Source organism: Podarcis muralis, chromosome 14 (genome assembly GCF_964188315.1).
Source record: "Podarcis muralis chromosome 14, rPodMur119.hap1.1, whole genome shotgun sequence".
NCBI classification, from domain to species: domain Eukaryota; kingdom Metazoa; phylum Chordata; class Lepidosauria; order Squamata; family Lacertidae; genus Podarcis; species Podarcis muralis.
In genome coordinates, this window is record NC_135668.1 from 38,042,041 (window position 1) to 38,067,681 (window position 25,641).

The following is a 25,641-nucleotide window of genomic DNA, read 5'->3' on the forward strand; positions in this document are numbered from 1 at the left end:
CAAACAGATCCACTTCCCAGTCCTGCCCAAGTGCACAAATTCTCTTATGTGCAGGGATTTTTATATGGCAGAGCAATTATTGATATAAACCCTGGCCTGTAGTCTGGAGTAGGATAGCCCAGACACAGGTTTACTACTTCAGAAAGGCCTAACATAGTTATCAGAAAATGTTATCTGTTAATTGCCAAGCATTAAGAGGAAAATATGTTAGTACACTTAACACTAGAATGTAGAAGGGATGGAAGGTGTGGGCAGATACTGGGATTTGCCAAGCTTAAACCAGTTTCTAGTACCCATTTCCTCCTTGGAAAGCCAGCAGTGTACTAGACTTGGCCTTCTCTAGATGCCAGCTTCTTCTATTGGACCCTGTGCCATGTCCAGGTTAGGAGCACAGAACCCGGCCTGAAAAATGAAAGCACAGCATTGTCTTGTAAATGAGAAGTGCCAAATAGGTATTTTGCTCCCCAAAGGAAAAGGGTTGGAACATGAGCTTGGGCTGGCATGGAAGTGCGTATGTTCAGTGATTTGTTTTTCTCTCTAAAGCATGCTCCTGGTGTGCCCCGCATCTTGGTTGGCAACCGGCTTCATCTGGCCTTTAAACGGCAAGTGCCAACAGAGCAAGCCCGCTCCTATGCAGAGAAAAATTGCATGACGTTCTTTGAGGTCAGTCCATTGTGCAACTTCAACGTAATTGAGTCCTTCACGGAGCTGTCTCGTATTGTGCTGATGAGGCATGGCATGGAGAAGATCTGGAGGCCCAACAGAGGTGAGCAAGCACCCACACCATTGTTCCTGCCATGCATTAAGACAGGAATAGATGTTTCAGTTGTCAGTCTTCCTTCTAGGATTTGGTGTTTGGTACACATGGCATTTCCACTATTGCTCTTTGAATTCAGCTACGGTAATTTGCCTCAATGTCATGTGTGACGTCTCTCATGTAAGTTACTGTGACTTAGCTTGCTTAATGATGATTTGCTCATATTAGTACAAATAGGGGAAATCTCACTCTGCAAAAACAATAAAACATCTGAAACAGACCTTATTCAGATATGAAACAAAAATGGAGCTCTATGTGCCTTGAGTCTTCTCCTCTAGAGACAATACCTGCCTATCTTCTTCTTCACTGAGCCCTGTGAATTTATTGAACTTGCTTTATGCCCCAACATACCACCCTGACTTGGGGTTCTCTCCATTGATGTCATTATCCTCCTTGTATATAGAAAAGAAACTGATTAAAAATAGCTTTTTGCATGCAGCACTGAACCAACTAGGCCAGTTTTTATATCTCCCATAGCTGTGAAAATAGGATTGAAAAGGCCTGGATGTTGCAGGCTTGATCTTTTTATTAGAGTATCAACTTTCCCACTCCATATTTGATTTCTTAAACAAACTTTATAGCATAAGCTAGCCAGCATTCAGTGAGTTGTTAATTTTCAGTTTTATCAATTGAAACTAAAATTTCATGTTTTCTTGAGACCTCTATTTGACTTCTCTCAAAGTAGTTCAGTCATGGGAATCTGTCCAGCATCTTCCACGGTAGTGACCAATGCAACTAATTTATTCAGCTTGTTTGGATCACAGACTTCAGGTCCCCCCGTGTTGACTTTGGGGGTCTTAATATAGAGCATGTGTGATATATTGTTCCATTCTTGTCAATCATTCCCAGCAGCTTGATGTTTGAAGAGGCATTGTGGACAAGGGAATATGAAGAGCAGCCTTACACTGAGCCATTCAAACAGCGCTTGACAAAGCCAGCATCCTGCTTTCCCTGTGGGGTGCAGTTTTCCTTGTTGTCAGAAGATGGCATGCTATCATTTCTGTGGTGGAGGGATTCTTTGACTCTGTCATAGCTGACCTGCTCAGTTTCAAAAGAGCTCCCCTTCCACTCTCACATGCAAGGCTGGCAGATAGTTCAGCTTGCAAAAGTCTTCTTTGTCCTCAGCCCTAAGGGCAACTGGAACAATAGGAAAGTCAAGAGGACAGAGGTTCTTATCCAAGTCTCCACTAGGAGAAGGGATTGCTGCTAGTTCACATGTATACAGGTATTCTGAGATTCTGGGTAACAGGAGCATAGATGGGGAGGATAGTAACTTCAAGCACTGCTTCACAGCTGACGAGCACAGAAGTCTGATTTAATGTACTTACTTTTTTTGGTAATATCTGTTTGAGTCAGCCTGAGATTTGTGGACTGGGGTTTCATAGCAGATTTCAGTAGCTCTTCCAGCTGCATTCAGGTGAGCGATTAGTTGCTCTGACCCTTTTGGCTCCCTGCGTGAAACTTTGCTAGTGACCTGAACTGTGTCAGGCCCTCAAGTAACAGAACTAGAATGCCTTCCTCTCTTCTCCCCCACCTCCCCCAGCAGTGACCTCATCAAAGCAAATCTGCCCCACCCCAGAGTAGTTGTTCTGCTTTGCAAAGCAGATGTTACAAGATATTGCACACTGCTTAGAAAGAAGCACGGGGCCACAGGTTCTCATGGGTGTGAGCGAGTTTGCTCATAGGGTCTCAGTCCAGCTGTGGGAAGGGATCAGAGTTCAGGGCTGTTTGCCTCAGGTTGCCAGGGCTTGTATACTTGTCAAATCGGAATGTGCTCTGTTCTGAGGCATGCAGCATGTCTGCTCACCTCTAGACCAAGCCTGTCCTCCCTCATTGAATTTTCAGGCAGGGAAGCCCTCTTCCAATTTTAATTGCAGTCTCGAGGGCTTTGTCTGGAAGGGAATTTATATGCAGTGTGTCTTCTGCAGACATGACTTAGCCAGCCAGTCGGCTTTCCCGCCAGCCAGTTGTGGGGAGGCATTAATTACTTTGACAATGGCCCAAGAAACCTGATTAACACACAAGAATATGATTTGGGAGAAGATGCGGGTTCATTCCCAGCTCTGAAATTCTGTTGGGCATGTCACTAATTCTCTAGCTTCAGTTTCTTGTCTGGAATGTAGAGAGAGAGAGAGAGAGAAAGAACTCTGCCTCCCTAGAAGAGTTGTTATTGAATACTGAAACACATATTAGAGGCTATAGGAATGTAGCCATACAAACTGATCAAACAGCCTAAACTCAGTGTTCTGTGCAAAACCTGGGGTTTCTGCTTCCCAATGCTATACTTGGTGTTACTTGGGGCTGCAGAGCCTTGCATAGCCATTGGGATAGTACGGAGTTCAATATATTAAATGTTTTGAAAATAAAAGCAAGTTTCTAGTCCTCATAGTTGTCAGGAACCATCTTATGGGGAAATTAGCAGTGCCAGCTGGACTGTACAGTTGAACCAGGCAGCTTTTCTTGATGGCATGACTTGATGGTGTCCACTGTGCTGGAAATAGCACACAAGTCAAGCTTTGTACTTCTGGCCAGATTGGTTGGTTCCCTATGTAAACTGATGTCACAATAAGTTCTGGTGTGTGCTATCGCAGAGTGAGGAGAGGTATGTGTGTCAAGAGCTGCACTTTCAGGTTATGCAGCTGTGCCCCTACATCAAGATGTCTATCTAATGAATGGATATATATGATTTTATGCTAAATATTCAAAAAATGTTCAAGGTGGATTACAAACATGAAACAACAATTCCAATTGATTACTAAGATAAAACCAGGTAAAACAGACTCAGGGGCTGGAGTGAATTAACCAGATCCTGATATTGGGGAAGGGGCTGAAGGATGTCGCTGTGGTGTTGCACTTCTTGAAGTGTTAATTTAGATAGATTGTGGGTTGACTTATTCAGTGGAGCACTTACAAAAGGAAACTGGTAACCAGAAGCGGGCTACACTGATCTCTTGGGCTATTTCCCCTGCAAAGAATGTATGAAAATGTAGCTTGCTGCAGGCATACCTTTAAAACTACAGGATTTGGGATTTATAGGCTCAGCTCATCCATATACAGGTCCACAATGCTAGCTGAGACAGGGGAAGTGCCTGACACATGAAGAACTTCACATTTGTTCATGGAAAATGGTATACTCGCACCAGAGCAAATGATACAAGAACTGTCCCAATCGTTGTTGTTGTTTAGTCGTTTAGTCGTGTCCGACTCTTTGTGACCCCATGGACCACAGCACGCCAGGCACCTCTGTCCTCCACTACCTCCCGCAGTTTGGTCAAACTCATGCTGGTAACCTCGAAAACACTATCCAGCCATCTCGTCCTCTGTCTCCCCCTTCTCCTTGTGCCCTCCATCTTTCCCAGCATCAGTGTCTTCTCCAGGGAGTCTTCTCTTCTCATCAGGTGGCCAAAGTACTGGAGCCTCAGCTTCACGATCTGTCCTTCCAGTGAGCACTCAGGGCTGATTTCCTTTAGAATGGATGCGTTTGATCTTCTTGCAGTCCATGGGACTCTCAAGAGTCTCCTCCAGCACCATAATTCAAAAGCATCAATTCTTCGGCGATCAGCCTTCTTTATGGTCCAGCTCTCACTTCCATACATCACTAGTCCCAATCGTACATCCTTTCTAATCCTGTATTTCTTTTTTATTGCCTCCCACATCCACAGTGTTCAGCCTGCAAGACCTCTGCTGCCGTGCCATTGTTTCCTGCACGCCCGTCCACCTTATAGACAAGCTGCCCCTTCCCGTCACCATCAAGAGCCACTTGAAGTCCTTCTCCATGGCTAACGGCATGAATGCAGTGATGATGCACGGCCGCTCATACTCCTTGGCCAGCAGCGGAGGCGGGAGCAGCAGCAAAGGCAACAGCTTGAAGCGCTCCAAGTCTATCCGTCCGCCACAGAGCCCACCACAGAACTGCTCGCGTAACAACTGCAAGATCTCTTAGCAAGTCGGTTCTGGGGAGTGTCTCCTCCAGCCACACCCGCCCACTCGCTGATGTACAGATGTTTACACACACGCAACCCATTCCACTGGGGTCTCTCCTGACGTTCCTCTGTGTCTCTGGCAACTGCCTACAGGATTGGCATGGGGCTTGTGGGCTGACGTGAGGTTGGCAAGATCCCACATGGCAAGGGTGTGCTGAGCCAGCCTTCCCAGAATGCAGTAGGTGTGCCCCTCGCCCTGCTCTGAGGGGCAACTGCATGGCTGCCTCAAGGGAATGACTCTCTTCCTCCTGCCAGGGAGGAGATGGGACTCTGTGCTGCAACTTTAACCTTGGGCTCCCAAGTGGATTGCTGGTGCTACAGTGAACATGACTCTTTTTTTAAAAAAGGGGGGTGAGGAGGCAGGAATTATAGCAACTTCAACCCAGATGGAGTTCTGCCTTTACCCAACAGAAATACCATGATTGGCTGGGGATCCTTAGAAAGCAGGCTGCTTGACATTTTCACTTATTTATAAATATAAAGAGATTCTCACTACTTTTTTTTCCTTAGTTCTCCTCCATTCCTGCCTTTTTTTTAAGAGAAGGACATCAGGGGGGAAATGTTGTGCCGCCTTGTAAATAGAAGTACTGAGCCTTGAACCCTAGGGCTAATTGAAGTAGGAGGGGGGTCGACGGGGGTCAAGGAGCAAAATGATCAAACACTCTGAGAATTGTATAAGACTCACAGGGTTGCTGTCATTTTCTTTTTAATTCTGTTTGTGAAAGGAGGTAGGGATTTGTTCCTTCCTTTTCTTTTTGACTTAAATTTTCCAGACATTCCTGGTAACAAGTGCATGGCTTAAATGGACAGCAAGGGCAGGGTTCCGAATCACACTGCTGTGTTTGTGGGGATGGGGTGGGGGGAAGAGAATGAGGGTGGGGGAGTCCTGACTACATCTGGAATTGGTTAATGACTGATCAAGCCATCCCTGCCTCCCAGGAGGCTTAAGGCAAAAGGTTAGACTGTACCAAATCTCAAAAAGATCGTGGCGGGGGGGGGGCGGCGGCGGGGGGAGACGATCATCAGTAAATGCTGCTCTTTTATGGCTGTTCATAATTACTGGGTTGTGTGAGGCATGGGGAGATCTGGGGCTCCTGAACAAAACCTCTCCTGCAGCATGTTCTCTGGCTGAGCAGAAATCCTCGCATGTTACTGCGCTTTTGCTTTTGTAGTCAGCTGCTTGCTTTTGATGCTCTCTAGCCCTGTGGTGTTGTCAATCCTGTTCATACAGCTCCTCTGAACTACAGAGTTGCTCAGGGAGCCCAAACGGTCTTAGAAATCCAGGGCACACCTCCCCACCCACCCCACCCCCGATAACACCCTTTCACTTTTCAAAAATCAATATAGTCACCAGAATTGTACACAGATAGTAAAAACCTCTCTTACAGCATGCATAAGAGTATTAAGATTGGTGGGGTAAGGTGGGAGAGGTGGAATACTGAGAAACAAGTTAGTTGCAGCTTCCGTGGCTCTTTCCTTTGTGCGCTGCCCTGCTCTCTGTTCACTTAGAGTACCCTGTGCTGCCACAAATGCACATTGGGCTGTTGCTTTAGCTTTGGCTGGAGTTGAAAGGAAGCTCATTGGATGTTTGGGGAATATCTTCCAGCCTGTCTTAAGCTAAAAGGAGAGGCTGGTTTGATGGGAAATAAAGCAGAAGTGTGCAGAGGTTGAAGCTACAGTCACCTGTTGGCTTTATTGATAGAGCCTATGAATAGCATTCTGGAATCTTTGATTTATTCACCTCCTTCGCCACCTAGTTCGTTCTCTCTCTCCCTCTCTCCCTCCCCCCCCCCCCCGCCAAATTTATCTCAATCTATCTCTCCCTGGTGAATGTCTCCTCCCAGGTGGCTTTCCTCAATACCACCCACCATCCTGCCCAGGACTGGCCACTTAACCTTATTGCAGATTGGAAAGGGTAGTATGATGCTGCTGGTTGCTTGTCATGCAGCTGACTAACCCATTCTGTTCAGGAACTTTGACAGGAGCCTAGCTGGCAGAGCTGCAGCTTATTGGCTGCTCCAAGATGGCTTGGCACTAGGGGTGAGCCAAGCCCCGCTGCTGGCATGAGCTCAAAGAGGGCGGCGGGGACAGGTCAAGGGCAGGGGAAAGCCTTTAGCGGCATCTCATCGGGCTGTGAACAAAGCCAGAGCCAAATCCAGGGCAGGAGCATGGAAGCTTGGAGATTTACAGGGCATGTCGGCACAGCCACGACCACCTGTTGCCGCTTGCTCTAAATGGAGTGGGAGACAATCACTGACTCAACAGCCTGGCATTCTGGGGATGTGCAGTGAACAGGTGATCTAGGAGGCAGCCTGGACACAGCCATCTTTCCACCCTTGGTTTTAAAATAGCTACTTCCCAAAAGAGCTATAGAATGTGCATTGTTTTTCGGAAGAATTGCAGGGAGTGCCCCCCCCCATGCACCCACCCCTGCTTGGCAAGGCTGTAAATCCTCCTTATTGTGTCTCCAGCATCTGATATCACTTGTACATAATCTGCTGGAACAGGGTGGCCATGGAGCTTTTCTTACCAGAGTAGAAGAGTTCAACTACCTGCACTTGTTCTTTCTTACTTGTACATGCATAATTTTCAGTCTCACCTAAATGCCTGTCTTTAATTTTCCCTCCTTCTTTTTTAAATCATGGCAAATTCTGTGGAATGAGACTCTTTGGAATGTCTGTCAATCAAAGCTGAACTTGTACCTTATTTTATTAATGTTCAACTCAAAGAATGTGATCTGATATCAAACACTAGAAACTAGCTGCTCTCCCACACACGTACCATTCCTCTGTTTTTAATTCCTTTGTACAGTAAACGTTGTTAAACTGATGGTTTTTATATAAATTAAAAAAAATTATCTTGTTTTAAAACCACCCTGCAGGCTCTGGAAGTTGTCATTGACAAGCAAGTGAGCTCTTTAAAGGGGTTTTGCTGAAGGACAGTGGGAGGGCAGCAGAGAAGTGGGGGAGGCTGGGCAGGATGGATTTAAGGGGATTAAGGGGGCTTGTGGCTCTGGGATATTCCCAGGAGGAATGGTGGAAAGCACTTTGCTAACTGCCTCATTTGAAATGAACAGGCATTTGGCCATGGACTGAAGGCTTGGATCAAAGCGGAATGCTTTCTTCACACTTGCATGACTTGAGAGAATCTCTATTCTGTGCCAAGGGCATGGATTTTTGCACACCAGCCCAAGGATCCCTTCTGGAGTCTTTAACCGTGCTTATTTTAATTTTTTAAAGAAAAGAACTTGTTAGCATTGCAAAAAATAAATAGATCTGGCCTTGGTACAATTTGATGGCATTCAGACAATGAAATCCTGGCTTAAGAAGCCAGGATACTTAAACACCCCATGCGTCCACTTCATATACAGCTCATGTACACTACATATACACGAGCAAGGAAACGAGCCAGGAAGCCACTGTTAACCATGGTTTCCCATTATGTCCAAACCAGGAAACAATGGTTAATGGCTTCCAATCAAGGGTATGATGCCATGGTTTAAAATTTGGCTTATGAATCCTGACTTGTTTGGAAAGCAATTATGCACAGTTCCCAGGGTGCATGTAATGAAAAGCATGTCTAACTGCAGTTATACACTTTACTCTTTTCCTATGAGTGATGGGGCTGCATGCGTGCTGGTGCACAAAGCTCATGCATTTCCATGCATATTGGGGTTTGCGCATCTGAAGATTTTACATTACAGTAATTGCTCTGTGTTGGGAAAAGGCAAGAAAATGCATTTAAAAGCACTTAAAAGATTCTTCACTTTCATTATGTGTGCAGCCCACCTTCTCTCTGGGAACACAAGGCAGTAATACATGACATTACAAGTTACTTCCCATTCCGGCCCGGACCAGACCCAGACTGGCTTAGTTTCAGCAAGGTCGCTACCTCATGGCCCTTCAGACTGTTGCCTACTCCTTATCAACTGTACCTCTGGAACTGAGTAAAACACATGTCTGATACAGAGCAGACACTACAAGCCTTCAAAACTACAAACAACAAGCTTTTGATATTGTGGTTTTAAAGCCTCCCTGCCCCCCATTACAAATGTGCTTTTCTGCTGCTGGGGAAAGATTCAAGACGATGGGGGGGGGGGAGGTACACAGAATAGAGTAATATAGCACATTCATTTGAATGCCTTTCAAGATTAAGGTTTAAATCCACCCAGCATTCCTGCCTATGTGGTCATGTACTGGTTAGAGCCACGGTTACAGCACTCACCCATGAGAGAAGAAGAACCCAATCCATAGATGTATTGTATAGCAGAGTGGCTAAGCCTTAAATTGTGTCCTGCGGAGGCCTGAATCAAGTTCCACTCCACCGCAGACCTCCCCATCTATAGCACTGAGCAATAACAGCAACCTACCTTTCTGAATTGTACTCCTTTCCACGGGTTTCATGTATGTGAAATAAATGAAAGCACTTTTTAAAGAAGCTAAGTATGGGCATGTTTCCTTCTTGTAATCCACTCTGGAACTTCAAAAAGTGGCCAGGTTGCCCATAGTAATGTTCCAGATCTTATGAAATTAGCCTTCAATTCTGCACCCATTTTGCTAATTTCTAGTATGGAGCATATTGGAAAATATAATGACCCAATTTTGTGTATACTGCTAAATGGTTTAGTGTTACCTGCATGAGCCTGGGGCTACTAACAGAGGAGAACGGGGTGAGCCCTGGCTCACTCATGTAGCACTAATACATAGTTTAGCACTGTCTCTAAAAAGGCCAAACAAGCTGCTTAAATTGGCATCCTACGTTGCATGCAAGTTTCTCCACACTGTCGTTTGAAAGAGTGCATCAGGGATTGCCTACTATAAAAAAAATGAATATTGATGTATTCTTTCTTTTTTCAGCCTTTCCAACAGGTATGATAGCAGCAATTTCCTTTTCTTCTCACCATGTCTGACCCTCCAAGAGTCCCTATTTTCCAGGGGTAGTCCCAGATTTACAGAAGCCATCCAGGTTTCTGATTTGATCCCAGAATGTCCCACTTTTCCTTAGGACGTCCCTATTTTCATCAGAGAATTGTTGGGAGGGTATGGAGTTATGCAACCCCCGAGCCAAGGAGATTAGTAAATATACAACCTTTAAAAGCCATATGAAGGCAGCCCTGTATAAGGAAGTTTTTTTAATGTTTAATGGGCAGCATATAAATAATAAAATTATTATGGACTAGGACGTCCCTATTTTCGCTGGAGAAATATTGGAGGGTATGTCATGTAAGCTGGGCTCAAAAGGAGAGCAAGGCAGAGACACTGGCTTGTTCCATTGCTGCTGCAGCTCAGTGGTACAGTGCAAGCCTTAACACAAAACAATTGTCCTAGTAAAATCCATGTAGGGCTGCAGCTCTGGAGAGCAGCTGTCAGTCAGTGTTAGACAACATGGAGCATTGAATTCTGAATTTATTGTTGTTCACGTTTTATACTGTATTTTAAGCTGTTTTTTGTTGCATCAATTAAGTGTTTTAAATTTGTTGTTAGCCGCCCTGAGCCCAGTTTTCTGAACCGGGAAGGGCGGGGTATAAATAAAATGTTAGTATTATTATTACTAGATGGAAGGTGTTCAGGCAGGGGTCAGCAAACTTTTTCAGCAGGGGGCCGGTCCACTGTCCCTCAGACCTTGTGAGGGGCTGGACTATATTTTGAAGGGGGAAAAATTCCTATGCCCCACAAATAACGCAGAGATGCATTTTAAATAAAAGCACACATTCTACTCATGTAAAAACACCAGGCAGGCCCCACAAATAACCCACAGATGCATATTAAATAAAAGCACACATTCTACTCGTGTAAAAACACGCTGATTCCCAGACAGTCCACGGGCCGGATTTAGAAGTCAATTGGGCCGGATCCAGCCCCTGGGCCTTAGTTTGCCTACCCATGTCTTAAGGCATTGCTACTAACTTAAGCTGCTCTTCAGCAGCTACATAGTTTTAAGTGGTGGTAAAGGGCAGAATGATAGGGAAGAGTAAGCAAACAAGTGCATTAATGCTCCCCTTGCGGCTTCAGGAAGTACCCTGCACACCCTCGCACCACGGAGCATAATCAAAGGCGCTGGTGTGATTTCAGGTGGGTTTGGGAAACAAACAGTCGGAGCAGATGACGCTCTCCTTGTGCAGGACGTTCTGTTTTCTGTACAGATGTCCTCTCTATGTAAGGGGGTGTGGGGAGAGATTTGAAGCAAAACTTAACTGTTGCATGCCTTGGTCGCCTCTTCCTCCTTCAAGCACTCCTTAACTGCAGCTGCTGAGAATGGGCTTCTGGATATTTTTTTACATTGAAATCCTCCCAACAAATTGGACAATACAAATGTCTGCTTGATCCGGTTACAGTGGTACCTCGGGTTACATACACTTCAGGTTACACATGCTTCAGATTACAGACTCCGCTAACTCAGAAATAATGCTTCAGGTTAAGAACTTTGCTTCAGGATAAGAACAGAAATTGTGCTCCGGCAGCGTGGCAGCAGCAGGAGGCTCCATTAGCAAAAGTGGTGCTTCAGGTTAAGAACAGTTTCAGGTTAAGAACGGACCTCCAGAACGAATTAAGTACTTAACCCGAGGTACCACTGTATTTGCAAAGCTCATTTAAGGGGAGAAACGTGTTGAACTATCCCCAGGCGATTCTTATCTTTCAAATGCACCGAGAACCGTTGTACCATTTCAGGGTTTTTTTCTTCAAGATCCAAGAAGATGCCCAATGGTGATAGTTTGGGTGTTGCTGGTTTTTTGGCTGCTTTCAGTTGATCTATAAAATGTATGTGTATAAACTGCAGGGCTTCGCGGGGCTTTTTAAAACAGAGAATCCCTGTCAATTCTGCAAAGAAGCTGTAGATGTTTCAAAAGCTTACACTGAAAATAAATTGGGTAAGATCTGGCTCATGGAATAATCACTGAATCATGCCTGCTGAACTGTCCTCTGCTCGTATTTTAGTGCATTATCACGTAATTATACGTCATGCTAGTGTGCATTTGCCCCTTGAGAGACAGACTTGAAAAAACAGATCCTGAGTCTGTCCTGGCTGTCACTCAGGAATACTACAGCCCATAAAATCTCACGGCAGGAGAAATTGCCTCCCTTCTGCCAATTACAGTTTTTGTGCTTTTATTCTCTCTCATCACTTGGAGCAACTACAGTAGTTAAAAATTGAATTGCTCCTGCATTATTATTATTATTATTATTATTATTATTATTATTATTATTACTACACAAACATCTCTCCTTTTTTATACCTACATTTAACATTTATCTAATGTTCAGCAGTGAGTTGACATGTTGTAAGTGAATGACATCATAGGAAATAGATATAAGGAAAGAATTATATAAACGGGACCCACTCAGCTGTGGGCTGTTGTCACGCTTACAAAGTTCATTTGAGTGTGGGGCTGGAGGGGGCATTTCTGCCAGCATGAAGCAAGAAAGAGGTGTAGGGAGCATGGATTAGCTGGTTGCCTCTGGCTTCATGATGCATCTTCTCACAAGAGCAATTTTACAGCTAAAAGCCTAAATCCTTGTTTGTTTGTTTGCAATGGGTCACAAGCTGATCCTGAAGTGGCAAAAAAGGGAGGGATGGCTCCTGTTTTAATATTAAGCACCATTTAAACATTATTTAATGCATCCTATTATTATTTTGCAATAGCAGACATGATCATGCTGCGTTACAAGAGACTTGCAATTGAAAAATAGGTGTAAGGTAAAGACAGAAAGAGTAAGAAAATGGGGAAACAAGGGCAAATAGGAAAAATATTTGATTATGTCAATTACACTCAGTTTCTGTGCTTCCAGACCTGAAGTTTATTGTGGAATCAGTACTGCTTACACCCACAAGCTTTTTGCAGTGCCCACACAATGTTGTTGCTGTCAGAATGTCTTCCCATGCTGCTGATCCGCCCCCCCCCCTCTGGCTAACCCAAATCTCTCCTTACTACAGAAAATTCAGTGTGGAAACACCCATTTATACAGCTGAAGTTGTTGGCGGTGTTAGAAGCTTGTTAGCACATTGTGGGGGGATTGTTGGGGGGCAGTGCCTACTTCCATTTGCTCCCTATCTGAGCATTACTTAGCCATGTTTCCAGTGGCCCACAATACCCTTATCTGCACTGATTAACACCTGCCAAAGACACCACCCCCAATTATGGAAGATATTCTCTCAAAAACTCCACAAGGTAGAAGTGGGGGAGATGGTAATCACAGTAAATGCATTTGTCAAATATTAAATCAATACAGACATCTTGCACAAGGCCTCTGTTGTCACTGCTGCACTATTCTGCACAACCTCAGCATTAAAACAATTTCCAAAACCCAAATATCAATGTATACTGCAGCATCCCACCAAAAAACCCAACCCACAAGCCTCCATGTTGCCCCTTGTGATACAGGAAAACTGTTCGGATAAGGCTGGTAACATTTGTTCATGTGTATTTCATGGGGATTTTTAAATGGTTTAGAAGGTGAGTGTGTGAAGTACGGAAATACTATTTTCTATTGTTTGTGTTGCTCACAGGTAATTGGGCAGTGGGAGTGTGGGGAGAGAGAACGATGGAGGAGACGTTCAAAAACCGCAACCCCAAACCAGCCTAGATACATTCTGTCATGCTTTGTTCACAGGTCTGGTCAGCAAGTGGGGAAATAGCAACAAATACAGTGGTACCTCGGGTTACATACGCTTCAGGTTACACACTCCACTAAGCCAGAAGTAGTGCTTCAGGTTAAGAACTTTGCTTCAGGATAAGAACAGAAATTGGGCTCCGGCAGCGTGGCGGCAGCAGGAGGCCCCATTAGCTAAAGTGGTGCTTCAGGTTAAGAACAGTTTCAGGTTAAGAACGGACCTCCGGAACGAATTAAGTTCTTAACCCGAGGTACCACTGTATTATGCTTGGAAAATATGGCAACCTGTGGAAACCTAACATGCAAAATGCATGCACAGGGGAAAGAATTCATCTGGACCTAAGATTCCTCACCCTTGATCTATAGGAACTATAGGAAGCTGCTGTTGGCCCATCTAGCTCAATATTGTCTACACTGACTGGCAGCCGCTCGCCCGGCCCTGCCTGGAAGACACCAGGAATTGAACCTGGTACCTTCTGCATGCAAAGCAGTTGCTCCACCACTGAGCTTACAGCCTTTCCTCCGTACTTCCTGTGAATATTTTTTTCCTCCTGAGATTATAATTTTGTGCTCTGAATGTTTGGGGTAATAGTACAGGTTAGATCTAACTGAGTGGCTGGGGAAACCCAGCCAGATGGGTGGGGCATTTATTATTATTATTATTATTATTATTATTATTATTATTATTATTATTATTATTACTACTACTACTGTCACAGCAGATATGACTGTGCTGCATCTCATTCCCAAACTCTCCTCTAGTGCATCGAATGATGCAGGTGGTGTGATGTCAGTAATCCTGAGAGCTTTTCCTGCCCTAAATGCCACCAACAATGGTGGGGGAATCTGGCAGTACAGTGATTTGTTTGTTTATTTATTTCATTAAATCTGTATGTTTATAACACGGGGGGGGGGGGCATTCTTTTTATTTGTTACTATGCTATGTGTTTTTTGCTTTTGTGGACAGAAGTACCAAATATTATATGGATAAGTACAGGCTATGATCTCTCAAGAAACTCTAAAATTACTTTTGATACTTCATCCTGAAGCCATTAGTACTGATTTTCAGCTGAGAATCATACTGCTAACAGCAGCAAAATAGTGGAAAAAGAAAGACCCCCCTACCATAACTGATTGTTTAAGGAAAACTTGGCAATCTATGTTAATGATAAAACTTACAAATGAGAGAAACACAATACATAATGATCAAGAAAACAAAATTAATGAGAGGTAGGGCTTGTTTTTACATTTCTGGAGTGACAAAGTACCGTATTTTTTGCACCATAACACTCACTTTTTTCCTCCTAAAAAGTAAGGGGAAATGTCTGTGCGTGTTATGGAGGGAATGCCTACAGGTGGCATGCCTACGGATTTTCCTCCTCTAAAAACTACCTGCGTGTTATGGTCGGGTGTTTGTTATAGAGCAAAAAATACGGTATACATCAACATTTCCCCCTTTTAATTTATTCATGGTACTATGGAGTTTTGGTTATGTTGTCCTGCTTCCCTCTTCATATGCCATTTCTTTGTTTTTTTATTTTCTATTTCACGTCTTTTTTCTTTGTTTCTGTTGCACGAGAAGCCAGGCTGTTAATGCTTTTTGCTACATATGGTTAAAACAATTTAATGTTACTAAAATTTAAAAGGAGAGGAGGAGGAGGAAGAGCCCTGCTGGATCAGGCCAAAGACCCATCTGGTCCTTCGTCCTGTTCTCACAGTGGCTGCCCAGGTGCCCGTCAAAAGCTTGCAAGCGGGACCTGAGTGCAAGAACAATTTCCCCTCCTGCCGTTTCAGCAACTGGTATTCACTGCCTCCAACAGTATTTGTCTAATACTGTACTTGTCAAATCGCAGCCCCCCACCCACCCAAGAAAGAGTCCTAGCCCCAGTTGTATGCATTTTGAGCTGGGCTGCCCCAGACACTGTTGGGCCTGAGGGGGTGTGTGTGGATGTGCTATCCTTAGCCTCTCTTGTTGTTCCTCCTCTGAGAAAGAGGACAAGCATCCTGGGTCAAAGGGTCACGGCAGAGGTCGTCGGAGCACCTCTGGATCAAACACCAGAGGCAATAACTTCCTGCGGTTGGTGGGCCCCTTTCTCTCTCTCTCTCTCTCCCCCACCCCACCCACCCGCCCTGCTCCATTCCTCCAGCGCGGCCTGTCTCAGCTCCCTTGATCCTGCGCTCTCGCTTTTGATCTCTGTGGCATGGGTGTGAGGCATCTAAGGATTGCTTGTGAAACGCAGGCGTGGGGCAGGGGGAGCGTCCAACTGCACTGCTGCTGCTGCTGCTGCTCTGTTAAAAGGCCCTGTTCCTTCTTTCTCTCTGGACCCAGTTTCTTCCCTCTGTTTATGAAGTTTTTTACACCGGTGGAAGAGACCACAGGGGATATTTTGATGGATTGGAGAGAAGGAAGGTGTTTGATGTGAGCTAGGCTTTGCCTGGGAAATCCTCTCTCCGCCCCCCCCCCCCCCATTCTATTAATTTGTAACTAATATTCTCCTATTACTGTGGTACCTCGGGTTAAGTACTTAATTCATTCCGGAGGTCCGTTCTTAACCTGAATCTGTTCTTAACCTGAAGCACCACTTTAGCTAATGGGGCCTCCTGCTGCCGTTGCACCGCCAGAGCACAATTTCTGTTCTCATCCTGAACCAAAGTTCTTAACCCGAGGTACTATTTCTGGGTTAGCAGAGTCTATAACCTGAAGCATATGTAACCTGAGGTACCACTGTATATGGGGCCCATTGGGCTGACACCCACTCAGCTTTGGCAAGTCTGCAGTTTCAGGTCCTCCTCTCAAATTGCTGTTTTTCTCCCTTCCTCCTCCTCCTCCTCCTCTACCCCCCACAGAGCCCAAAGCAGGCAGTCTCTAAACATGTTCAGAGTGTCTCTCACCACTGAGAAGCTTGATGAAGACAAACCAAGCGCCCTTCTCACAAATGTGTGTGGTTTTTTGCTTAGGGAAGTTCTCAACAGTAATTTTAGTCTGACTTACCCATCACTAATGTATGCAGCTTCCAGCCTGAGAGCTTTGATTCTGGCAAAATCCTCCTTTTCTTTGCACTCAGGAGAGCATGTGTTTGAAAAACTCTCTTGAGCAGGAATTGGGAACCAATAGCCCGTCAGATGCCGTCACTCCAACTCCCATCAGCCCCAGCCAGCATTGTCAATAGGAGCGATGAGAGTTGTGGTCCCAAATACTTGCAGGGCACCAAGTTGGCAAAGGCTGCTTTCTGCTCCCAAAGCCTTCTACTTGGGTTTTACGCTGCCATAGCTATCTGTATGTTGTCAGGGGCAGATTGAGGGGCAGGCGACTCAGGTGCCCGCCTTGGCTGCCAAACTCGGGGGAATCCTATCAAGGACTCTCTGTTCAACTATTTACTCAACAGCTGAAACAAAAATAGTACAAACCTTCGTTTGACCCACATGGGCAGCATTGCATTAATGCTTTGTGTGTTTTTTGATTCGTGGGAAAATTTACGATGTGGCTGCCTGCTCGACAAACACTGTGTGTGTGTGTGTGTCTGTGTGTGTGTGTGTGTGTGTGTGTGTGTGTGTGTGAGAGAGAGAGAGAGAGAGAGAGAGAGAGAGAGAGAGAGAGAGATTTGCACACTAGGATCTCAACATCTTAAATGACAGGGATAAGCCACTTGCACAAATCATGCATCCAAGCCTGAAAATGCCATTTTAAAAATGAAAGAGTTCAGAAAGTTGTACGAATGATGGAGTGTGTGCGTGTGCAAGATGCATCTCACCTGGGCCATCATTTGCACCATGGCTGGTCCTGTATGCTCTGTCTCTGCACAAGAGCAGAATGTGCTATTGGGTGTCATATTTAGGTCCCCAATAATCTCTGCTCTTAAGAAGTCATGTTTCTAGCTTTTATTGTTCATGTGTGTGCTTTCTGGCAAAATCTCAGAAGCTCAGAGGGATTGCTGAATCAGATCAGGGAGTGGGGTTTCAGTGGCTTAAAGCTCTCTGCTTCTCCTCTATCTCTTGCAGAAGCAGAACAAACGATGGAAAATGCTTTTAAAAGGAAAGGGAAACGAATGCAGCTGTGCAAATTTGGATGTTGAGTGACAACAATGCATTGGTGAGACATAAGGTGGCCCTTTTTGCTCTGGCGGCAAAAAAGATCAGGAAGAAGGAATTGGATAAAACAGCCATAAACTGTAAGGGGGATTCAGAGGACTTAGTTGCCACTCAATAGTGTAGACGCGGCGGCATCCCTGTTACTGGATATCTTGCACTGCCTCTCTACTGTTTTTATTTGCAGGTGGCTGAATTATATTTTAAACCAATTGAGATTGTGTGGAATTGTCATGGGCTTTGACTAGTACAATAAACTTATTTTGAGGTGTGTAAATTAAGTAAATTTGTGTAATTAATGCATGTCATGGAATCTGGGCTCAGGGTTCCAATTTTCCCTTTTTTTTTCACGGAATGCACTCAAGACACACTTTGCACCAGGGCTGTCCCTATTACAGTGGTACCTCCGGTTAAGTACTTAATTTGTTCCGAAGGTCTGTTCTTAACCTGAAACGGTTCTTAACCTGAAGCACCACTTTAGCTAATGGGGACTCCTGCTGCCGCCTGAGCACGATTTCTGTTCTCATCCTGAAGCAAAGTTCTTAACCCGAGGTACTATTTCTGGGTTAGCAGAGTGTGTAACCTGAAGCATATGTAACCTGAAGTGTATGTAACCCAAGGTACCACGGTAAAGGTAAAGGGACCCCTAACCATTAGGTCCAGTCGTGACCGACTCTGGGGTTGTGGTGCTCATCTTGCTTTATTGGCCGAGGGAGCCGGTGTACAGCTTCTGGGTCATGTGGCCAGCATGACTAAGCCGCTTCTGGCAAACCAGAGCAGCTCACAGAAATGCCGTTTAGCTTCCTGCTGGAGCGGTACCTATTTATCTACTTGCACTTTGATGTGCTTTCGAACTGCTAGGTTGGCAGGAGCAGGGACCGAGCAACGGGAGCTCACCCCATCGCAGGGATTCGAACCACCAACCTTCTGATTGGCAAGCCCTAGGCTCTGTGGTTTAACCCACAGCGCCACCCGCGTCCCACTGTACTACTGTACGACCACTGTACTACTCCAGAAAAAGAAGCTGTAGTCAGAATGTACCTGCAAGTGTGGATGCATGCATGCACAAACACCCCCAGTGTTTGCTGGCAGAGGCTTTTGTGTGCCATCCTCCAGTCTGGTCCCATTAACAGGAGGACATTGGTGCTTTCCATAAGCCACTTCTTTAAACAGGAGACTCCCGGAACAAAAGTCATTCTCTGGCCCTCTGCAGCTGAGACATGAGAACAGGGCAGGGAGAGAGAGAGAGAGAGAGAGAGAGAGAGGCATCAACTTTGCAATGGAGCAAAGCTGAATCTCCAACCGGCAGGTACATGGAAGCTGTTTTGTTGGCTGATAACTCTTCCTAGCAACAGACAGCACACACACTTCTCCCTGGGGATTTATTTTAGCTCTACCAACTGTTATATGTAGTGCTAGACTTTCTTTTTCTTTTTCCATCACAGCTCTTTAGAAGCTTAACAGCAGCCAACAACAGGCTTTCCCAGGCAGCTCTGTCCCCAATCCCTTAGCAGGCTATATTGCTACTTTCCCAGGGGTCTGGAAGGAACCCAGCTGTAAATATGACGCCTTTGATTTAAATTAGCAGCAGCTCTCTTGATGAGAGACAGGCAGACATATGCTGTCTATCATTACAAGGATGTCCCACTTTTCTTGCAAGCAGCTCAAGGTGGCATACAAAGTTCTTCCCATTTTATCTTCACAACAACCCTGTGAGCTACTTTAGGCTGGGAGATGTTGCCTGGCCCCAAGTTGCCCAGTGAGTTGCAATTTGAACCCTGGTCCTTTTCCAGTTTACTCCTATTAGCTAAATTCATGGAGGTATGTCTATCAATGGCTGTCAACCATATTCCTGTGTGCACGCCAATCTCTGAGTGCTGAGAGATTTCAGGGGTGCTGGCGTATACCTCAGACTTGGTTTCCTTAGAATGGAAGTCACTGGAGAAGGCGGTGTCTTTGTGATAATGTGGTTTTCTTTACACACAAATATACAAACTGAGCATAAGATGGAAGGGCTCACAGCACATCAACCAGATCTTGCTCCCCCACCCCTTAGGTTTTGGGAGTGAGATGGTCCCAAAGTCATAGTCTTGGAATCGGCATGGAGAGCAAGTCAAGTTGTTCTCCAGCCAGGTGAGAGGAGGGAAGACTTTGGAAAGCATCACTAGCTAGTCATCCCAATGGCAACACATATGTACTCGGCCAACTCTTTAGTCATGCAAATAGGACTTGGTTAGGGCCATTAAGAAAACAGACTGGTGTGGCCATTTCAGCAGGTTTCTCCTTCTGCTGGCTTGAAGTGGACCCAAAGATGACACCCAAACTAGTCCTCCCATCCTGTGATGTCCAATCCCCAAGTTCAGAGGCACAAACTGAAGAGCAGGCTGTAGATTATATATATATATATTTAAAATATTTTATTAAGTTTTCTTTCAGATATTCAGAAATTTACAGAATAAAAAGTAGAGAGTAAAAGTAAGAAAAAGAAAGTATACATAAATTCCAACTTTCCAAAATACTTTAACAATTCCAATCGGACTTCCCCACATCTTCCGAATTCTGCGTTCTTTGCAATTGTAACATCAGCAATTTGTTACCTTATTTCATGTCTTACTGTATCTTTCAAATACTATGTTTCCAAATTTAAAATACTGTATCTCAGTTATTTGTACCCTATAAATAAACATAGTATGGTTACTTCATGTTGTCTACCTCATCTTTCTTATAACTTAATTTCCAATTCACCTATTCAAGTTGCTGAAACAAAAGTTTCCTAATCGTACACATTCTTAACATTCATACAACTTATAATGTTTTTGCAGATAGTCCTTAAATTTTTTCCAGTCCTCCTCCATTATTTCTTCTCCCAAATCACGGATTCTGCCAGTCATTTCAGCCAGTTCCATGTAGTCCATCAGCTGCGTCTGCCATTCTTCCAGCGTGGGTAAATCTGGTGTCTTCCAGTGCTTTGCAATGAGAATTCTTGCTGCTGTAGTAGCATACATAAACAAAGTTCTATCCTTCTTTAACACTTTCTGGTCCACCATGCCCAGGAGGAAGGCCTCTGGTTTCTTGGGAAAGGTATACCTAAATACCTTTTTTAGCTCATTGTGTATCATTTCCCAGAAGGCCTTCACTTTTGGGCAGGTCCACCAGAGGTGAAAGAATGTCCCTTCAACCTCCTTACATTTCCAGCATTTATTGTCAGACAAATGGTATATCTTAGCAAGCTTGACTGGGGTCATGTACCACCGGTATATCATTTTCATAATGTTTTCCTTCAAGGCATTACATGCCGTGAACTTCATTCCGGTGTTCCATAACCTTTCCCAGTCCTCAAACATAATGTTATGCCCAATGTCCTGTGCCCACTTTATCATGGCAGATTTTACTGTCTCATCCTGTGTATTCCATTTAAGCAGCAAGTTGTACATTCTAGAAAGTATCTTAGTCTTTGGTTCTAACAGTTCCGTCTCTAATTTCGATTTTTCCACCTGGAAACCAACTTTTTTATCTATTTTAAACACCTCTTGAATTTGAGCATAATGTAACCAGTCTCGCACCTTATTTTTTAATTTCTCCTGGCTCTGCAGCCTCCAATTGTCTCCAATTTTTTCAATTATTTCCCAATATTTCGGCCAGTAGGCCTCCATGTTGGGTCTTTTTCGAGCCTTGGCCTCCATCGGTGATAGCCACCTCGGGGTCTTGCCCTCTAGCAAGTCTTTGTATTTCATCCAGACCATGAATAATGCTTTTCTGACAATATGGTTTTTAAACAATTTGTGAGCTTTGACCTTGTCGTACCACAAATATGCATGCCAACCAAAGGCATTGTCAAACCCTTCCAGATCTAGGACATCAGTGTTCTCCAACAAAAACCAATCCTTCAACCAGCAGAAGGCTGCAGATTCATAATACAACCTCAAGTCTGGCAGGGCAAACCCCCCTCTTTCTTTCGAGTCAGTTAGTATTTTAAACTTTATTCGGGGCTTTTTGCCCTGCCAGACAAAATTGGAGATATCCTTCTGCCACTTTCCAAAACATTCCACTCTGTCCACAATCTGTAGGGCTTGGAACAAAAATAACATTTTCGGCAATACATTCATTTTTATAGCTGCAATTCGACCCAACAAGGAAAGTTTCAGTCTTGACCAAATTTCCAAATCTTTTTTGATTTCTACCCAACATTTTTCATAATTGTCTTTGAATAAATTCAGATTTTTAGAGGACAAATGAACCCCCAGGTATTTCACTTTTTTAACCACACTTAATCCTGTCTCTCTCTGAAACCCATCCGTTTCTGTAGCTGTCAAATTTTTAGCCAAAACCTTAGTTTTTTGCTTGTTCAACTTAAATCCCGCCACCCGACCAAATTCCTGAATCAGTTCTAACACTCTTTTTGTACTAGATTCTGGCTCCTGTAATGTTAAAACCAGGTCATCTGCAAATGCTTTCAGTTTATATTGTTTCACTCCGACCTGTATTCCTTGTACCGTCCGGTCCTCCCTAATCATGTTCAAAAGCACCTCCAGGACTGAAATAAATAAAAGAGGGGATAAGGGGCACCCCTGTCGTGTCCCTTTTTCAATTTTAAACTCCTCTGTCACCACATTGTTCACTATCAGTTTAGCTTTCTGCTCTGAATAGATTGCTTCTATTCCATTTTCAAACCCCCGTCCCACTCCCATCCCTTCCAATTTTTTCTTCATGAACATCCAAGAAATGTTGTCAAAGGCCTTCTCCGCATCAATAAAGATTAACACTGCTCTCGTATTGATATTTGTTTGTAAAAGTTCCAAAATATCAATAATGTTCCTAGTGTTATCAAACAAATGCCTACCAGGGAGAAAGCCAGCCTGGTCCTTATGAATTACTTCATTCAAAACTTTTTTAAGTCTACTTGCCAGGATATCTGCAAAGATTTTGTAATCCACATTTAGGAGTGAGATGGGACGGTAGTTTTTAAGTTGAGTCTTTTCAAGAGCAGGCTGTAGATTATAGGCCCGGCTTGTGTGCTTGCCAGAGGCATCTGGCTGGTTACTGATGGAAAGGCGATGCTACTAGCTGGACCATTGGGTCAATCCATTCAGCAGGGTCCATCTAATATCTTTGGCATAACTCAGTAGCATTGCATCTGTCTTGCATGGAGAAGGTCTCAGGTTTAATCCCTGGGCATCTTTCTTCAGGCAGAGCTGGGCAAGACCTTGGATAGCGGCTGCCAGTCAGTGTAGAAAGTACTGAGCTAAAATAGATCCAATGGTTTGACTCAGTGTAAGGCAAATTAAGGGACGCGGGTGGCGCTGTGGGTTAAACCACAGAGCCTAGGACTTGCCGATCAGAAGGTCGGCAGTTCGAATCCCCGCGACGGGGTGAGCTCCCGTTGCTCGGTCCCAGCTCCTGCCCACCTAGCAGTTCGAAAGCACATCAAAGTGCAAGTAGATAAATAGGTACTGCTCTGGCGGGAAGGTAAACGGCGTTTCCATGCGCTGCTCTGGTTCACCAGAAGCGGCTTAGTCATGCTGGCCACATGACCCGGAAGCTGTATGCCGGCTCCCTCGGCCAATAAAGCGAGATGAGCGCTGCAACCCCAGAGTCGGCCACGGCTGGACCTAATGGTCAGGGGTCCCTTTACCTTTACCTAAGGCAAATTAATTCCTATGTTTAAATGATGGTCTTTGGTTATTGATTGTGCATTGTGATTAAGTTGATTGTGTCAGCTTTTATGTGGTAGGAAGAGTTAGCGGTGCCCTCTTTTTTGTATTTATAGATAATATTTTTGCTGTTTTTATTTTAAATTTTGTATATTTTATGTATCTTTTTTTGTAAGCTGCCTTAAATCTTCTTTTTTTGAGATGGTGCCTGCAAAAGATATTCCCAGGGTAGAATTTCCCCCGTGAAACCCTCCTGACCCCTTCTTTGGAGGCATTTTGGGTGCATAGTCTTTCACAAAGCCCTTGGACAATGCTGCAGTTCATCACAGTCTCTTACATTTTCTGGTCCCTTAGCTATGAATTTCAGGAGGTGGGAACAGGGTGATTTGGTGAAACCTGGGGAGCGTAAATGTGGAATTTGCTTATTTAATTAAGGACTTCTCTAATTCCCACCCCCTTAATAATCTAAGCACTGGAATGCTAGGCTGGTTAATGTATTTATCCAGGCTAAGTTAGTTGAAATTAACTCCCACTTATATACATGAGATAAGTTAAACATCTCTAGGGATGAGGAAGAAATTCAGTTCAGTTTGCATTTAAAGGTGAAACTACCAAATTATCACGTTCTGAAACAATGTATGGTCAATGTATAAGAAAATGCACACTGAGGGGGTAAAGTGTGCATAAGACTACATATATTAGTAAAAAAAGAAAATACAGAAGTGTAACACACTGTGGAAATAGCATTGCAAAAATGTGCATAATAGGCAACATTGCATTAAAAATTTGTTACTTGGGAGAAATTTGCAGTCAATGAATTTTCATGAGCATTAAAAACCTTGTGTGTTTGCGAATGTGCGAATTGATGCAAAGTGCGGGGAACTGAATTTAAGACTGGAAAAATGGGAAACTGGGTGAACTAGAATTGACAGTGCCTTCCTTCTTTAGCCATGATTAACTTGGAACTAATTTTTTAATGATTGACTCGGATGCGTTTTAAGTCTGAATACAGAGCCCCAGATTGAAAGGTGGAGTTGAAGACTGCCAACTTGAAGAAAACTTAGTTGATTAATTGTATGGTTTTTAGTTGATTGATCAAATGAGAGGTGAAACTAGACTTTATTTCACCTCAAATACCCAGTTTGGCAAAAAACAACAACAACAAAACCCAGCCACACATTTGCGTACTGACACTCACAGACTGGGAGCTTCAATGGCGCCCTTCTGGAGGTTTCACCTGGAGAAAAAAAAAAGCCAGCAAAAAAATCCACATAAGAGTGGGGAAATACCAAGGAAGTTGGCTTGGGTTTTCTTTGTTTTTGGATCATGTGTCAACCCTGTTGCAATGTGACACCATTTTAGAAGAGGCATCCTGCTCTGTGTGTGTGTGAATGAGAGAGAGAGAAAACGACTCTCCTCAGAAGGTGCCTGCTACTCACATTTTTGTCAGTTCTTGAATAAAAATCATAAACAAAAAACGGTGTTACAATTACACTGAGCTCAGCAGCAGAACAGTAGAGCTTTGCATGCAGAAAGTCCTAGATTTCATTTCAGGCATCTCCAGTCAGGGCTGGGAGAGACTGACTTCCTGAGACCTTGGAGATCCTTTGCCAGTTAGTTGACAATACTGAGCAAGATGGACCAACAGCCAGACTCAACATAAGGCAGCTTCCTATGATCCTAACAGGGGAGAAAAGCCCTGCTGCATCAGACCATCTATGCATGCCTAACTAGTCCAGCATTCTGATAGGAGCACAATAGCTCTCTTGACACCCCCCCCCCCAGGAACTGGTATTTTACCTCTCCTCCCGGAGGTGATAGCCTTGTCCTCCATGAATTTATCTGACCACCCTTTAAAGTTGTCTGTCCTGAATCCCCCAGCCTTCAACTCAATCAGATGACCATGAGTTCTTGTATTAATGAGAGAGACAGATCCGATAAATAGTTCAACCCTAGTCATAAACAAAGCAGTCTTGTCATTTTTTAAAAAGGCCTTCAGTGGTGTTTGAACACCCTTGTTGTGGCTAAGAAGAACAGTACATGCCGGGTTTAAGCTGTGCTGAGGTGGCTGTGGTTGGCTGCCGAAGGCCGAATCGGAAAGTCTTCTGGGTGAAGTGGCAACGGGAGATGTTGCTATCAAAAGGCAGCCAAGGTAAAAGTGAGTTTTGTGGCAACCCTCTTCTGGCAATGGCCTTGCAAAGCTCAGAACTCCTGCGCTGCCCTAACCTGTGGTGAAGGGTGCTATGACAGGTAATCTCAGTTTCATGTGTCTAGCTGGGATGTTCATCAAAGAGTCAAACGCCCATGACTATGCGCATACAGTCATACATTGGTTTTCGAACAGCTTCGTTCTCGAACGTTTTGGCTCCCAAACGCCGCAAACCTGGAAGTGAGTGTTCCAGTTTGCGAATGTATTTTGGAAGCCGAATGTCCAACGCAGCTTCCGATTGAGTACAGGAAGCTCCTGCAGCCAATCAGAAGCCACGTCTTGGTTT

The 25,641-nt window shown here is 44.3% G+C and overlaps 1 protein-coding gene across 1 annotated transcript in view; it reads left to right on the forward strand.

Annotated features, from left to right (window-relative positions):
* RAB40C (RAB40C, member RAS oncogene family) overlaps window positions 1-7,673 on the forward strand; it is a 41,453-nt gene extending 33,780 nt beyond the window's left edge. Inside the window, exons 6-7 of the mRNA XM_028705615.2 lie at window positions 544-766; window positions 4,480-7,673. Coding sequence (XP_028561448.1) covers window positions 544-766; window positions 4,480-4,760 — 504 coding nt within the window. The 3' untranslated portion in view covers window positions 4,761-7,673. The remainder of the gene's footprint in view (window positions 1-543; window positions 767-4,479) is intronic.
* The last annotated feature ends 17,968 nt before the right edge of the window (window positions 7,674-25,641 follow it).